Here is a 13,795-nt window from a genome sequence, read left to right as displayed (position 1 = left end):
AGGTAAATTATACTTTTCATTTTTATGAATAAAAAAATTGCCATCATTATATTATATAAAAATTATTTAATTATGAGTAAAATATTATTTTTTTTGAAATCATTTTTCTTTAACTTTTTATATTGTTTAACTCTTATATAAAAGGGATTCTTACTCTAGTTTACTCTTAATTTTTAACCAAATCTAGCATGGACAATAACCAAGTAATTATTCAAGAATATTATTCTATTTATTATGTTTATCTAGTAGTAGAGTCAGAAATTCGTATATGCCTAAATTTTATTTTTAAAATTATTTTCAATTTTATTTTTACTTTAAAATTAATTCTCTTAATTTATAAAAAATATAAAATTATTTTTTACATGCAAATGATTTATAGGACTCAAAATTTTTTTAAACAAAAATTGGGTCTTAAAATATTAAAATCAATATTAAAATATATTTTAAATATTATTTTGAGATATTTTATTGATAAAAAATAATAAAAATATGAAATATAACTATTTTAATTTTTTTAAAAAATAACTACATTAAAACATTTATATATATAGTATTTTGGTATAAAATGATATAAAATTTAAAAAATTAATTAATATTTATCATATTTTATATATTTTTTTAAAAAATTATTTTTTTTATTCGAATATTCGGACGGCCCGAATAGGCCCGAACAATAAAAAAATAATTTTTTTTTCAGGCTTGGCCCTAAATTTTTCGTGCGGGTTTGGACTGGCCCGTCGGGCTCGGTCCAAATTAACAGCTCTACTAATTTCTCTCCTCTTACTTCTTACTATTCATTTACTAACAGTAATTATTTAATCCCCAGCTAGTTCTACCATGACAGACGACCTTCAATACCAAATCAAGCTCTGCCAATGTAACGAGAGAAACATGATGTCGCGTAGATTTTATTCCAATATCCATTGTTCAAAATCTTCGAGAAATTGCGTCACAGATGGTGAAGGAATAAAAATATTAAATTAAGTGTACAGTATGGAGTATCGTTGAATCACACTTTCTACCGATTCTTTTGACAATAAGCACCTCCAAATAAACTGTTCCACGCGAAATGGAGCAGACTAAAGGACAGAATCCGAAAAATCCCCCCTTCTCACCTTCTGTTCCACCTGTAACAAACAGAATCAACTTAGACACCCCCTTATTGATTCATCACTTGAAAAATCACATAGTTATCCAAAGGCAGAAAAAGAAAAGGGGGGGAAAGCCCACTTGGGAACATTCGAAGTATATAGCTAGATGCATTTGGAAGTTCTAGTCATGGTTCATTCTCAGGCGTTATCCGTCTCCGAACTCGGCGCCTCCAAGTACCGGACCCGCCATCTGAAGATTCATTTTCATCATCTCTAGAGGAGGATCCAGATTGCCCTTCTTCATAGGTTTCTCCCCACAGCCTAGAAGATCTCCTTCTTATGCGCATTTGCAGTCTGGTTCCTGAGGTTCCCCTCACAGATGAAGGTTGAAGAATAAGAAAAAATACAGCAAGCAACCCTCCATCATCTATTGGCAGGAGACCATCATCCACCCTGTTATTTTCCCCAAAGGAAGACTGGAGCGTGCTAAGTAGGTCTCCAAGATCCCTCTGCCTCTCTAATCGCCTCCAGTTACGCTGCCGCTCTGGATCTACCTCTGATGGGCGCACAAGGGGATGTTCAAGCCTTGCATGCTTCCTGAGGTCAGCATATGTGCCACTAAAATTGCATGTCTCACGGGAACAGCTTCTTGATTTTTCATTCATGAACCGGCGAGCAGCACCTACAACTTTGATTTCTTTTATTTGCCCCCGACAAAGAGGGCATACTAACTTTAATTTTGAATGATCTTCACAGGATAATGAATGAATTGTAACAGATCCCTCGCTTCCTTCATCTTGTATATCAACAGGATTTGTTTCAGTGGTCCGCACGCGAGTCAAGTCAGAGTTTGAGATCTGAACTTCTACATGGGGAGTTGTTGGTGAAGTTTCTGAAAATGACTTGCAGAACTGATCAAGACAATTTGAATGGCGATAGCTAGTGTCGCACATGTAAGGGCGGCATCCCTTCTCATGGGATGAGCATATGAGGAGAATTGCATTGTGAGGGTGCTCCATGCAGACAGGACACCTAGCTTCTTCCCATTCTCTGACATGTTCTTCAGACTCCAAAGGATTTTTTGGTGCGGATCTTTTGACACGACTAGAACTGCTTGGATAAGTTGATGTTCTACTGCTATCATGTGACAAGGAACCATCTCTTCTCTCTTTTGCCATTTGGAATATTCAGTACTTCAAAAAAACACTGAGGTCTGCATTCCCACAATGGAAAAAAGAACAAAATTTGAAACTACACACAGATAACACCAATTTGAGAAACTGAGCATAACTAAAATTCAAAATCCATGAAAAAAAGGGTAAATCCGAAGTAGAACGCATGACAAATAATTCTAGGAATGTTTCGAGCAAAATAATGGGTAACTAACATGTCCAAGCACTAAAAAGAAACAAAAGAAAAAGAAAAACTAATGATATTTAGCATGCCACGTACCAGATATGATCACATGATAAGAACAAAACGATCTCAAGGGTTCCGAAACTGCAGACAGGACTTAACTTATCAATATGGTGGTCAGCTAGGCAAACCGTAACACCATATTCTATAATAAAATCTTAGCATCAGATAAATCGTTTCAAGTATTGTAGTTCCTTCTAAATGCAGAAAAACTAATAGCAAGCTATTCAACGTCTTTTTTTCTAAAAGGAGATATCTGAGGCTCAACTCCCACGAGGCTAAAATAACTTCTATTTTTCCTCGTCCTTTCTACAGTTCTCGTTGAAGCACCATGCAATCTGCATATTATAAGTTTCATTCAATGTTGTGATACATCAGCGCCACAATTTGCATTCTTTCGTATGCCAAATCCTGCATTATTTTTCTAGGATAGGTCGAATCATTGAAAATGCAAATTTCATTTCAGGCTTTTATCACCTGTGTTTCTGTTAGTTTGCTTGCATGATAAACAGGATCACAGGACTCCACCCTCCTACTCGAGAAGAAGAATGAGGGCGTGAGCAAAACTTCCAGGCGCTAGTATTGTGCGTTTAGAATATAATAATCACAATAAATCCTCATGTTGAGAATACCCAACATCGAACCACATCATGCAACTACAAAACGATCGTTCCATTCAATTGTTTCAGAATGATACTATGAACTAACAAATATATAGAGAGTTATTATCAAATGTGTATATAAATAGTGACAGTAGCAGTTACATGCGATTAAGATTGCAGAAATAACTGGATTCAAAATTAACAAGAAGTACAAATTTCACTATCATAACTTATAGCTCAATTTAAATTGGCCAGCTAATCATACATTGTAGAGTTTCAAATGATTCACTAGGAACGTTTTCGAATCTTATGTTACTCTTAAGAGTAACCCCCTCCTCCCAGAAAAGAGAGACCCTGAATAGAGGGGAACCTTCAACAAAGTTATCACTGGTTGACCGAAAAAGTTAAGCAAAGCATTTATCCTGTATCAGAGAAGCATTCCAAATTGATGACTCTGAAATAACACCGAATAGCAAGAACACTGTGTGTTCAAGTAAAAGTTCAAGCTGAGTCCACCGCAACCCGGCTCAACGCACAATCAAGAACCGGAGAGCGCCGACAACCACAAGGACCATCCAGTATAATATCCACAACATAACTCACATAAAAAATCATAACCAAGAAATTTTGGGCAACAAAGCCAATTTCACAAATTCATTTCGAGCAGAACAAACAGGCCAAACCCCATCACGCCGGCACAAAATGCAAATAAATATCTTCAAAACCAACCTCCTCGCCCAAGAGCGAGTTCGGAGCCGGAGTCAAACAGCATCGTAACCCCAATAAAGCCGGATCGATACGTACACACAAGAAACGCAAATGGTAATTTTCAAAAAGAAACGCACTTGGGGATCAAAATCGGCGAACAAAAATTAGGGATTCGATTAGTTACCGGAAACCAATTGAAAAGTCAAATCTTCGGGGTACTAGAAGACGAGGCTTCGTAGGTGCGGAGGATTCGGTTGCAGGGAAATAGGTTTAGCTCGGAAGGGAGAGAAGAAAAAGATTGAAGCTGCTGCTTCCAGCCTTCCACGGGAAGAGAGAGAAAAAGGTTGGTAGGGAGGAAAGCGAATTTGTGGAAATGGAAGGGTGGAAATGGAAGAATCATGTGTGCGGTGTGTGCTGACGTGGATGACAGGCGTTCGCTCGTAGCATCTCCTTAATTCTGCGAAATTTAAACTTTTTTAATTTTAATTTTCGATTTTTAATTTTGAATTATTGCATCTCAAGTCGGCGCCGATTTTGTTCTGTTTGAAACATGATTTGACCCGCACCCTCTCTCCGCACGTGACTCCTGTTTGGGCACCTTGCCTTGGTATGCCTAGCCCGGGCCTCTTTTTCAGGAACGACATGAATTATTAGAATATATGATTTTTATATAGATATTAAAATATTAACTATTTTTAAAATTAAATATCAACACATAAAATTCACCAAAAAATCAACATGTAAATATATAATATAAAAATTTTAATAAATTATAGTATTTATCAATCATTAATAACATACTAACTCGCAGCATAATTACTAAACAATTTTGAAGAATTATCAATGCTAGTTCTCAATCCATGTTATTTAAAATTTTGAAGGTGAAACGTATAAATATCAATTTTGCCTCTACAATTCATGATCATTACTTTTTTCTCTCATGCATTATTAATTATTTTAAGGTTGATGCGAAAAATTAGGAATAGTTCTGGTATCCCGATTAATTACTCAACCAAATTCCCTACTGGTGATGATCTAGCGCGCATGGCTACAATGTATGTATCCACTATCAAAGACTTAATAATTCATAATGGTATTTGTTGGTGTGCTAATTCATAAAATTAACCTCTTGTTCTGTCCTTAACAATAACCAAATTGCTTCTGCCATTCTTAATTACCCCTTGTTCTTTTTCGAGCATAGAGATTTTTTTATTCTAGTCGGGCTCTGCCTCCAGTGCCTATACAAATATAATGAAGAATGGTTTTCACCTGCTCATTGATCAAACCAGCTTTTATCATCCTCTGGTTCATTGATCTATGGTCTATTTTTATGGAAATTAAAATTGCCTATGAGGCCCTATCCACAGGAAATGTTTTGCAAACACATCATTTTCCTAACAAAACTTCTAGTGATATTTTGGTTGTGATGAAGCTGAATCTTTGATTCATGTTTTTTCTCTATGCCCTTTTTCTCATTCTCTGTAGTTTGCATGCCCTTCATGTCATACTTCATCCTTCAACTTTATAAGTATTATAGAATGGCTATCAATCATTTTTTAACAAACTTTATCAGGAAGGCCATATTGATGCAATTTGTTCTATTAATGCTCTAGTTAAGGGTGTATTTTGTTTTTAATTTACATTTGAAGAAAGAATATTTGAAGGATCTAACTATTTGTTAAATTTAACAAAAATAAATTTTAAGTGTGATTTGAATATGCTTTTAAGATTATCTCAATAGGCTCTAATATGCTTTGGTGGTCGGGGAATAATTTCATCCGTTAAAAAAATTATATGTTGATCTATATCAACTGATTCAAGATTTCCATGATCATGGTTTTTTCATCAAAAACATGTGTCCATGAAATTTGATTCCTTCTTTTAATTCACATTATAGTTTAAGTAGGCTTGACACTTTAGTGGAATGCCTGAGTGGTCGGTCCACTTGGGTAAAGAACACAAAAAAAAAAAAGTTTTTTTTTTATTATGAATGTAATACATTTTTTAATCTTAATTCAACAAGGGTCTCAAATCTTGTATATCATCGGGATATCGTACTCTTTTACCTCCCTTATAATACTTCTCTTGAAAAGCTGTTTGGGATCGCCTTCAAACCAAATACACACAAAATAATGACAATACATCCTAGGAGCATACCTTTCCTTTTGGTTGTTCCTCTCCTAACTCCTCTATCCATATCTTATGGGACTATAAAGAAGCTCACATTATTTGAAAAAAATTAGTTAATCCTGATAAGTTTAATACTTTCTTCTCTTTGTGTGTGCATGATTGGATAGTTTAAAACAATAAAAGTGAACTAGGTAGCTTGAGCACGAGAAGAACAAATTGAAGAGACTCTTCACTCTTGCTTGCTGGAATATATGGAAGGTAAGATGGAATAAGATATACTCAAAAAACAATACTCAAGAAAAAAATACTACCTTCTTATGTAGTCAACAAATTATTAATGATCTAAGGCTCCAAACTAGAATCAACCTTTTGATTAAAAATAGTGCTAAAGATGAAGCTAAATGGAGTCCTCCTATACTTGAGTGTTATCCACTCAATATTGATGATTCTATTAACAGCAATAAGGTGGTTTGCTTATAAGGGCATCATCAGAGATGATAAGGACAGTTGGATCAAGGGATTCATAAACAATTTTGGCTACCATCCCTAACTTATAGGGATCTTTGAGGGTTTTAATTTTTGTTAGAAAGCTAAATTCTCTAAAATCAACATCCACACAGATTTGATGGAAGCTTTGTCTCTTATTGAGCGTAATCACTCTGAATGCCATCCCCTCTCATAATATATCAAGAATATAAGAGACTTAATTATGAAGAGCTAAGAGATCACCTTTGATCATATTTATAGAGAAGCGAATGGATGCGCCGACTTGCTAGCTCATCAAACATCCCATGATAATTTTGATATCATCTTAAATAATTTGCGGTTTGATTATATTAACCTTATAATCTTAGATAAAACTTGACTTTAACCTCTTTACACAATTTTTTGTAGTTTTGTATTAAAAAAAAAAGCTCCCTATTGGTGGATTAAGAACTTCTGCAGCAGTTATCATACAGTTTTAATTCACTGCAATTGACTTGTGTTGACAAATTTTTTATCACCCAGGATTTGCTTCATTTGAATTCTACTCACATTGTTTCCGAGGATACGCTCCCTCTGTTACAGCCTCTCTTATGTTATAATATTAAGGCTGTTTATGTCGATCTTTTCTTTTCAATTCTCAAATTTTCGCCATGGACTATGTACCTTGTTGTAACTGTAATATAATTTGCTCTTGGCTTTGCTTTTTTTTTTTTTAAAAAAAAACAAGAACATACTGACTCATTTGAATGAATAGTAATTATTTTTTTAATTATCATTTTCCTTCCAAATATATTATTACATCTACAGGAGGTTTCGTAATAAAAGGGGATGAAACAGTATCGTGCATAAAATGCATGCCATTCTGAGCAAATAGTCCCTGCGAACCTGCTAAGCTGACCTATCTGCACAAACGAAATACTCCATTTAATTTAAGACATTTTTAAATAAAACCTCACGTATTAATAAATTTTATTAAATATATTTAATAATTTTATTTTTTTAAAATAAAAATATAAACTTTTAAAAATACTCATCATTTAACACATTAAAAAAATATAAATTAATTATAAAAAGATAAAAGATAATATTAAAATTGATATATTTAATGAAATTTTAACTTACTCAAAGTGTTTTATATTTGGAGTGAAGAAATTTTTTTAAAAGTATTCTATAATTTAGAACAAAGAGAGTATTTTGTAATAAAATATATAATACTCCTTCCGTCCCACATTATAAGGCACTTTTGAATAAATTTTTTCGTTCTAAAATATAATATACTTTAAATGGATAAATGTTTCATTAAATGCATCAATTTTAATATTATCATTTCTCTCTATAATTAATTTTTATCTTTTTTTAATATATCAAATGATGAGTATTTTTAAAAATTTATATTTTTATTTTAAAAAGATAAAGTTATTAAGTGTATTTAATGATATTTATTGATATGTAAAATTTTATTTATAAATATCCTATAATTCGATATAAAAGTAGTAACGTGTAATATTATAATGTGCAACATATAATATTCCTTTCATCTCAATTTATAAAATATTATTAGATAAAATCTTACTTATCAATAAATATCATTAAATACACTTAATAACTTTATCTTTTTAAAATAAAAATATAAATTTTTTAAAATATTTATAATTTAATGTATTAAAAGAGAAGAGATAAAAATTTATTATAAAAAAATAACATTAAAATTGATATATTTCATAAAATTTTAATCTAATCAAAATAATTTATAATTTAAAATAAAAAAAATTTAAATGTGTCATGTAATAATTTGAAATGGAATGGAGTGAGTATATACAGTACAACCCTATAGCTAAAAGTTAAAACACAACACCTAGACAACAGCATCAGCTCTGCTCTCATTCTTGCCGAGACTCTCGAATCGTCAATCAGCTCTCGCATCTGTTCTTCGACCTATATCACGTTCATTATCGCTCGTCCACCGAATGAACCTCGGCATCAAATCTGCTCTGATATACATTCAACTTCGGCCTCTCTCTTCTCCTCATAATCGAATTCACTACATTCAGGTTCTTCCTCGCCTCTGTTCTTTGTGCTCTGATTTTGGTTTGATACTTTAATTTGATAAACAATAATACTCTGTTCTTTTTCAGCGTGCATGCTGTAATTTGTAAACATAACACTTTAGACTGGGTGATGGAATTGATACCCCTTTTCATTAAGTCAGTGTCAATCGGGAATTATTATTATTATTATTTTGCGCTCGCACTTGGTCTTATTTATAAATTTGTAGATGGCAGGTAAGCAGAACCAGAATACAGTTGAATATGGCCCTGCTAATCAGGAGAAAACTAATGATCATGTTATCGATGGAAAACATCGGTGTCCATACGTTTGCTTTTCTTCCCAACTAGCCGATTCCCAAGCTTGACTCTAATAAGTGAAATGGATTTGTGAAGCGGGGTTCTTTCAAGGGGAAGTAAACTAATAAAGTGGAGGACAAGGTACAAACCTCAAGCGTATGAAGTTAAATTGTGCTTTTAGTTATACATTGTTTGAAGAATTTAATAGATTATTGTCTACTGAGAGGTCTTCCCCTTTTCTTTTTTCTAAATTTTCTTTAGGAAAATATGTTGAGGTTGATGGTAGCGACAAGTCAAAGAAGAGGGGCGGAACTGGATTTCAGGTTGGGAAGAGAAAAGTGAAGACTAAACTGACGGCTGTAGCTAAAGCTAAAGCTGCACAGGCAATGTAGCTTGACAAATGAAGTTTGAGTAGTTTATGATAATACGTTTAGCTTCACGAGTCTTAAAGTTGTTCTGCGGTTGAATATTTATTCCAGTTTTTTAGTAGTTTATGATAATACGGCTGAGATTAATTGTATAGCAGCTTTCTGTCTCGCAGTTTTCGCTTGGTCAACTGTCAACATTTATATAATATTAATTCCAGAAGAATTCATACTATTTCTTTGCCATGTGCTTATTGACTATTCATTCTGTAATCCCACCGGCTTTGTTCAGATGTTCTGCTTCTAAATACCACCTGTTGATTCTACACTACGAACTTTGACGTGTTGTGGGTGTTGAAGAAAGGATGGCGTAATGGAATGACTTTAGATCCCATTCTTTGAACAGAGACAATGATTCAGTGTCAGATTAAAGTTTGACTCGCAGAATCATAATTACAAGGTCAACAATTAGTAGAAATCAGTAGGTGTGAACAAAGTTTTATATAAGTTTCCAGATCCAGTTCAAGCCTGCAACACAAGTTTAGATTTACTTTGCCAAAACTTGACATTTTCTATTTCCATCCCTACTCTTTGCATTTTAACTTATGAACCGAGCTCCAGTCCAATCCAATGCAAATATGAGTAAAATCGAGGCCCATTCCATGTCCAAATGAATCCACTCTGTAACAACCCGAGAAAAGGAATCAAACGCAATTTTCTTTATTCGTCTTTTTGCTTATCTCTCTGAAAAAAATGGATGCCAAGCAATCCTGGACTAGTGGGATCAAATTGGACAACTTAAATAGAATATGTTTAAAATATATTTAAATAAATTAACAGAGTATGTATGTTAATGATACATAGAAAAAATAAATCTTCTAATCTTTCGAGTATCACTCAGAATATTATTCCCTGTAAGTTTTGAACTCCCCAAGTCCCGAATCACTCCCTCACCCTTATAAATTAATATAATTTCCAGGTGGCTAACGGTGTTAAAGTATGCGTTGTTGAGCCAAACGCTTTGATGATGTGGCGTACGTGCCACATGGATATCAAAAGGTATTGCCAAAATTAAGAGCGTGTTTAGTTTTAGAAAATGAGAAGATAATAATTTTTTAATAATCTTTTGTAAAAGAAAAGAGGAAGAAAAGTAATAGTTAATTTACTATTATATTCTTATATATTAATTATATTATTAGGAGAGTGCTTATTCTCATTTCGTTAAGAAATTTTAAAGAGAAGGAAGTCAAAATAATCCCTCCCCTCTTATTGCTTTCATTTAAATTAAAGTTTTTTTTGGAAGCAAGCTAATTTTTTAACTATTTTATCTTTATTTATTTTTTAATATTTTAAGTACACATATGGTTAATTTTTTATATATTAAATTGTGCTTCACCTTCATACTTTGACTGAGCTCATTTGAATTTTTTTTTTTAAATTATTAACACAGAACTCAATTAGGCACAAAAATTGTGAAGAGTTGTGCGTTAAAAATTTTAGAATCTCGATTTTGCGGAAGCGGAATTCAGATTTTTAGCATTGTGACACTTGATAAATGCTTTTTAAAATTTAGTATTTTGGAAAATTTTATTCTTTTTTTTTTAAATCCTCCAATAGCATTGTGCTTGATTTGTCTAAGATTGCACTCAATTTGCACAGGTCGTTTGCGGGGAAGCAGAAGGGATTGAGATTAGTGCCAAGTCATGGAAGGCGAGGAGGGAAAAGGAGGACTCGCTTAGATGCGACGATGCCGTTTGTGCTCAGTGGACCAATAGTGGGGCGGAAAGAAACTGAACGCGTGCACGAGAGTGGTCAAGAGCAAACAAAAACCGGAGAAATTGAGCTGAATTGGGTTTAGTATCATTTCTTTTAAGCGAGCACTTGAAATTGAGCCCTGCAGAATAGAGTCGATTGCTGACAAACGCAGGGATTTAGATTGTCTATTTTATTTGAGAAATTGCCAGTGATAAGCACGCATATTCCTGGATATGAATCCTAGGTCATTGCGAACGTTGGTTATGGGAACTGGAGTCGTCTTGGGTGGGATTGTCACTCTCAACCTGGCTTCTACTGTTACTCTTAAGACCCTTCATCTTGTATCTGAGAAGAAACGGGTAAAAACTAGATAAGATCCATGTCTTTCTTGATATTTCTTTCCCTCCGCCCCCAAAAAAGAGATTTTTATTTGTTTATGTTCCCTTAACAAATGAGGCATTTGGGAATGTGGGTTTCGTGCAGAAAAAGGTTGCATTGCCATGCATGGCTTGTAGAGGGAAGGGGTTTTACATATGCAAGTTGTGCAAAGGAAATTCCACCATAGAATGGTCGCCTTTGTATGACCCTATTGCCATTAATCCTTGCCTCTGTCCTACTTGCGAGGGAAACAGGTTAGCTCTTTAATTTCCTGAATCCCTTTTCTTCTGCTCTTCTCCGTGATATGCAAATTTTCTTAATCTTATGTTGAATACGGGGGAAAGAATTCCGTTCAAGTCCCACTACACTTGCTGAGCAACTGGTAAGGTAAGCAACAGAGATGCTGCAATTCAATTATTTGCCTATTTGGTGTAAAATTCATAGTAATCATGAAGAGTGATGTGTTTGTAATTTGGAAGAGTTAACAGTGGAATGCTGAACTGTAAAATTTGTCTAAATATTATCACAGACTTCATGGCAAGCCAACTCCTTTAGGACATTACTCTAACTCTTGTTCTCTGATAATTCTTCTTTACTCTTCTCCTTCTCCAGTGTCGATTCGTACCCGTGACTTGTTTGAGGATCATTACCCTTGACTGATTTAACTCTTGTCCTCCGATGATGGTTTAAAATTATGAATATACACTGACTCTGAGAATACTTAAAATTTCCTCGTGGTTAAATTGAAAGCTATGCCCTCTGTTGATTCTGTCGATGAAGTTAAGAATAAGTTTAATGTATTCAGGCCCATCCTAAGTTTTATAAACTGCTATTGTTTTCCAATGGTTACACATGGTATTGCAGGGTCCAACGCTGTCTAAACTGTCTGGGAAAGGGCTATGATTGACCTGTTGAGATATGCATATACTGCATTTTTTATATTCCAGTGAACTGTGATTCTCTAAGTGAGTGACTTGCCTTGCATTTCCAATTTTATCCCTATTCAGTTACTTGTTGCCTATTCCAATGCTATGAAGTCTTTATTTTGATATTTTCAGTGTTTCCCTTTAAGGATTAAGGAAGCACCGAACCCCGATGTTGGGCAACCTTCATAATGCACCAAATACTTTACGTTAGATAATTTCAAGGAGGAAGATGTTCGCACTGTTGTCTTCAGCATTATTGTACTGTCATGAATGAACGTATTTCCGTTTATGATTTATGCAATTGATATCCTGAAATTATGGCTTATTAGAACTAGCTCAATCTCCATCTCCTACTTTAATTCAACATGGTCAATACTCAATACGGTGCTTGTTAAGGGTTTTTCTTATTTCTGTTGTTATCAGCCTCCCTAAAGGATGACATACCCAATCATATTAGGGACATATTGAATCTGAATTGGCCTCCTTGATATATAGTCCACAGAAGCTTGATAGGAGGGAGATTTTGAGGCTTCTGGCTTTCTAAAGGCGTTCGTATGTATGATAATAATTGGCATGCAGGGTGCAAAGAAAATTACTTGGGCTACAAATAGATAAATAAATCTTCACATGATTTTCTAAACTATTGTTTTCGAACGTTAATGCTTGTTTGTGGTTTTTGGGGATTTTCCAATTGGACGTTGTCTAGCAGATTTCATCATGGTCAGCAGGTATGATTTTGGGTCTTAAATATATAATATTTATAATTCTATGAATGATGGAGTGCAGCAATCGAGCATCGGCTTTTTATTTAATTACCAATCTCGAGCCTAACCTGAAGGAGGGCAAAGCCCAATGTATTAACAAACTATATTTGCCCGGTGGGGAGGGTGGGGGAATTGAAATCCCCTACAATCTTTAAGGACCAAGTCCTTCAGAAAAGAAGGTACGCTATCATAAAAGGAGGAAGAGACATTCAACGCCTCCTTTGCAAGTCTATCAGCCACATGGTTTTGAAGTCTTGAAATACGAGTAGTTTTGACTTCTCAATTGTTCTCTAGCAGTTTTGAAGAATCACCAGGCTGTGTGGTGAGAGTTCATTAGGGTCAGCTTCAAGAGCATTAATTAAAACTTTGCAATCAGATTCTAGATTGACTTTCTTAAAGCCCATGTCACAAGCAGGTTGCAGGCCTCTCAGGCAAGCCCAATATTCAGCTTCCAAAGAATTGCATTGGTTGAAGGAAAACCCAGCGATCCAAGTGCCCTCTTTTGATATTTGATGTGCTGGAAACCAACATACAACGTGACATAGGGAATATGGAAACAAAAAGGTGTCTTTGGACCAGGCGGGCAGGTGCTGCTCATGATGATATGCTCTCCTGCATTAATCCAATTTTCCATGAATTTTATCCTTCCCAATTTTATATAAAATGAACTTTCAATTTGATAATCTCCAATAACAATAAATCTTATCCCTCTTAGTGAAGTTAGTCATACGTATTGCATTATGCCAGAATGCTTTATAACAGCCAACTATTTAGATAGATCATTCATCAAAAGCTCTCACTCAATTAACATTCTCAAGTGTTTTTTATC

General features: G+C 34.2%; 2 protein-coding genes and 1 long non-coding RNA gene across 6 annotated transcripts; 2 read left to right on the top strand and 1 right to left on the bottom strand.

Moving 5' to 3' along the window:
• Positions 1-878: 878 nt before the first annotated feature.
• LOC129300902 (uncharacterized) lies at positions 879-4,161 on the bottom strand. 3 transcript variants are annotated; one of them, XM_054939503.1, is made up of 4 exons: positions 4,002-4,159; positions 2,544-2,591; positions 1,231-2,304; positions 879-1,127 (listed from the first exon to the last, which is right to left on the bottom strand). In XM_054939503.1, the coding sequence occupies exon 3, from the start codon at positions 2,267-2,269 to the stop codon at positions 1,277-1,279; it is 993 nt and encodes a 330-aa protein (XP_054795478.1). In that variant the 5' UTR covers positions 2,270-2,304; positions 2,544-2,591; positions 4,002-4,159; the 3' UTR covers positions 879-1,127; positions 1,231-1,276. The 3 variants fall into 3 exon arrangements, with proteins under 3 accessions (XP_054795478.1, XP_054795479.1, XP_054795477.1); XM_054939504.1 differs by lacking the exon at positions 4,002-4,159 and adding an exon at positions 2,985-3,002; XM_054939502.1 differs by lacking the exon at positions 2,544-2,591 and having other exon boundaries at positions 4,002-4,161.
• Positions 4,162-8,295: 4,134 nt separating this feature from the next.
• On the top strand, positions 8,296-9,324 carry LOC129300899 (uncharacterized). Its single transcript, XR_008590859.1, has 3 exons — positions 8,296-8,484; positions 8,709-8,919; positions 9,040-9,324. It is a non-coding gene; the product is annotated as an uncharacterized LOC129300899 (long non-coding RNA).
• Positions 9,325-10,687: 1,363 nt separating this feature from the next.
• On the top strand, positions 10,688-12,582 carry LOC129300901 (protein BUNDLE SHEATH DEFECTIVE 2, chloroplastic-like). Of its 2 annotated transcripts, none has more exons than XM_054939501.1 (4): positions 10,688-11,257; positions 11,382-11,530; positions 12,141-12,241; positions 12,349-12,582. In XM_054939501.1, the coding sequence occupies exons 1-3, from the start codon at positions 11,132-11,134 to the stop codon at positions 12,181-12,183; spliced, it is 318 nt and encodes a 105-aa protein (XP_054795476.1). In that variant the 5' UTR covers positions 10,688-11,131; the 3' UTR covers positions 12,184-12,241; positions 12,349-12,582. The 2 variants fall into 2 exon arrangements, with proteins under 2 accessions (XP_054795476.1, XP_054795475.1); XM_054939500.1 differs by having other exon boundaries at positions 10,689-11,257; positions 12,335-12,582.
• Positions 12,583-13,795: the final 1,213 nt, after the last annotated feature.

This window comes from Prosopis cineraria, unplaced genomic scaffold (genome assembly GCF_029017545.1).
Source record: "Prosopis cineraria cultivar Desert tree isolate PC_DT_omini unplaced genomic scaffold, ASM2901754v1 PC1802, whole genome shotgun sequence".
In the NCBI taxonomy this organism is placed as follows: Eukaryota; Viridiplantae; Streptophyta; class Magnoliopsida; order Fabales; family Fabaceae; genus Prosopis; species Prosopis cineraria.
The sequence above is the reverse complement of the archived record's forward strand: the minus strand, read 5'-3'. Positions and strand labels throughout refer to the sequence as shown.

Excerpts from the sequence above, each read along its gene's own strand:
- LOC129300902 (XM_054939502.1), bottom strand. The coding sequence starts at position 2,269 with ATGGCAAAAGAGAGAAGAGATGGTTCCTTGTCACATGATAGCAGTAGA.
- LOC129300901 (XM_054939501.1), top strand. The coding sequence starts at position 11,132 with ATGAATCCTAGGTCATTGCGAACGTTGGTTATGGGAACTGGAGTCGTC. Across the intron at positions 11,258-11,381 it reads TTGTATCTGAGAAGAAACGG|AAAAAGGTTGCATTGCCATG; the intron begins GTAAAAACTAGA and ends GGTTTCGTGCAG. Across the intron at positions 11,531-12,140 it reads CCTACTTGCGAGGGAAACAG|GGTCCAACGCTGTCTAAACT; the intron begins GTTAGCTCTTTA and ends ATGGTATTGCAG.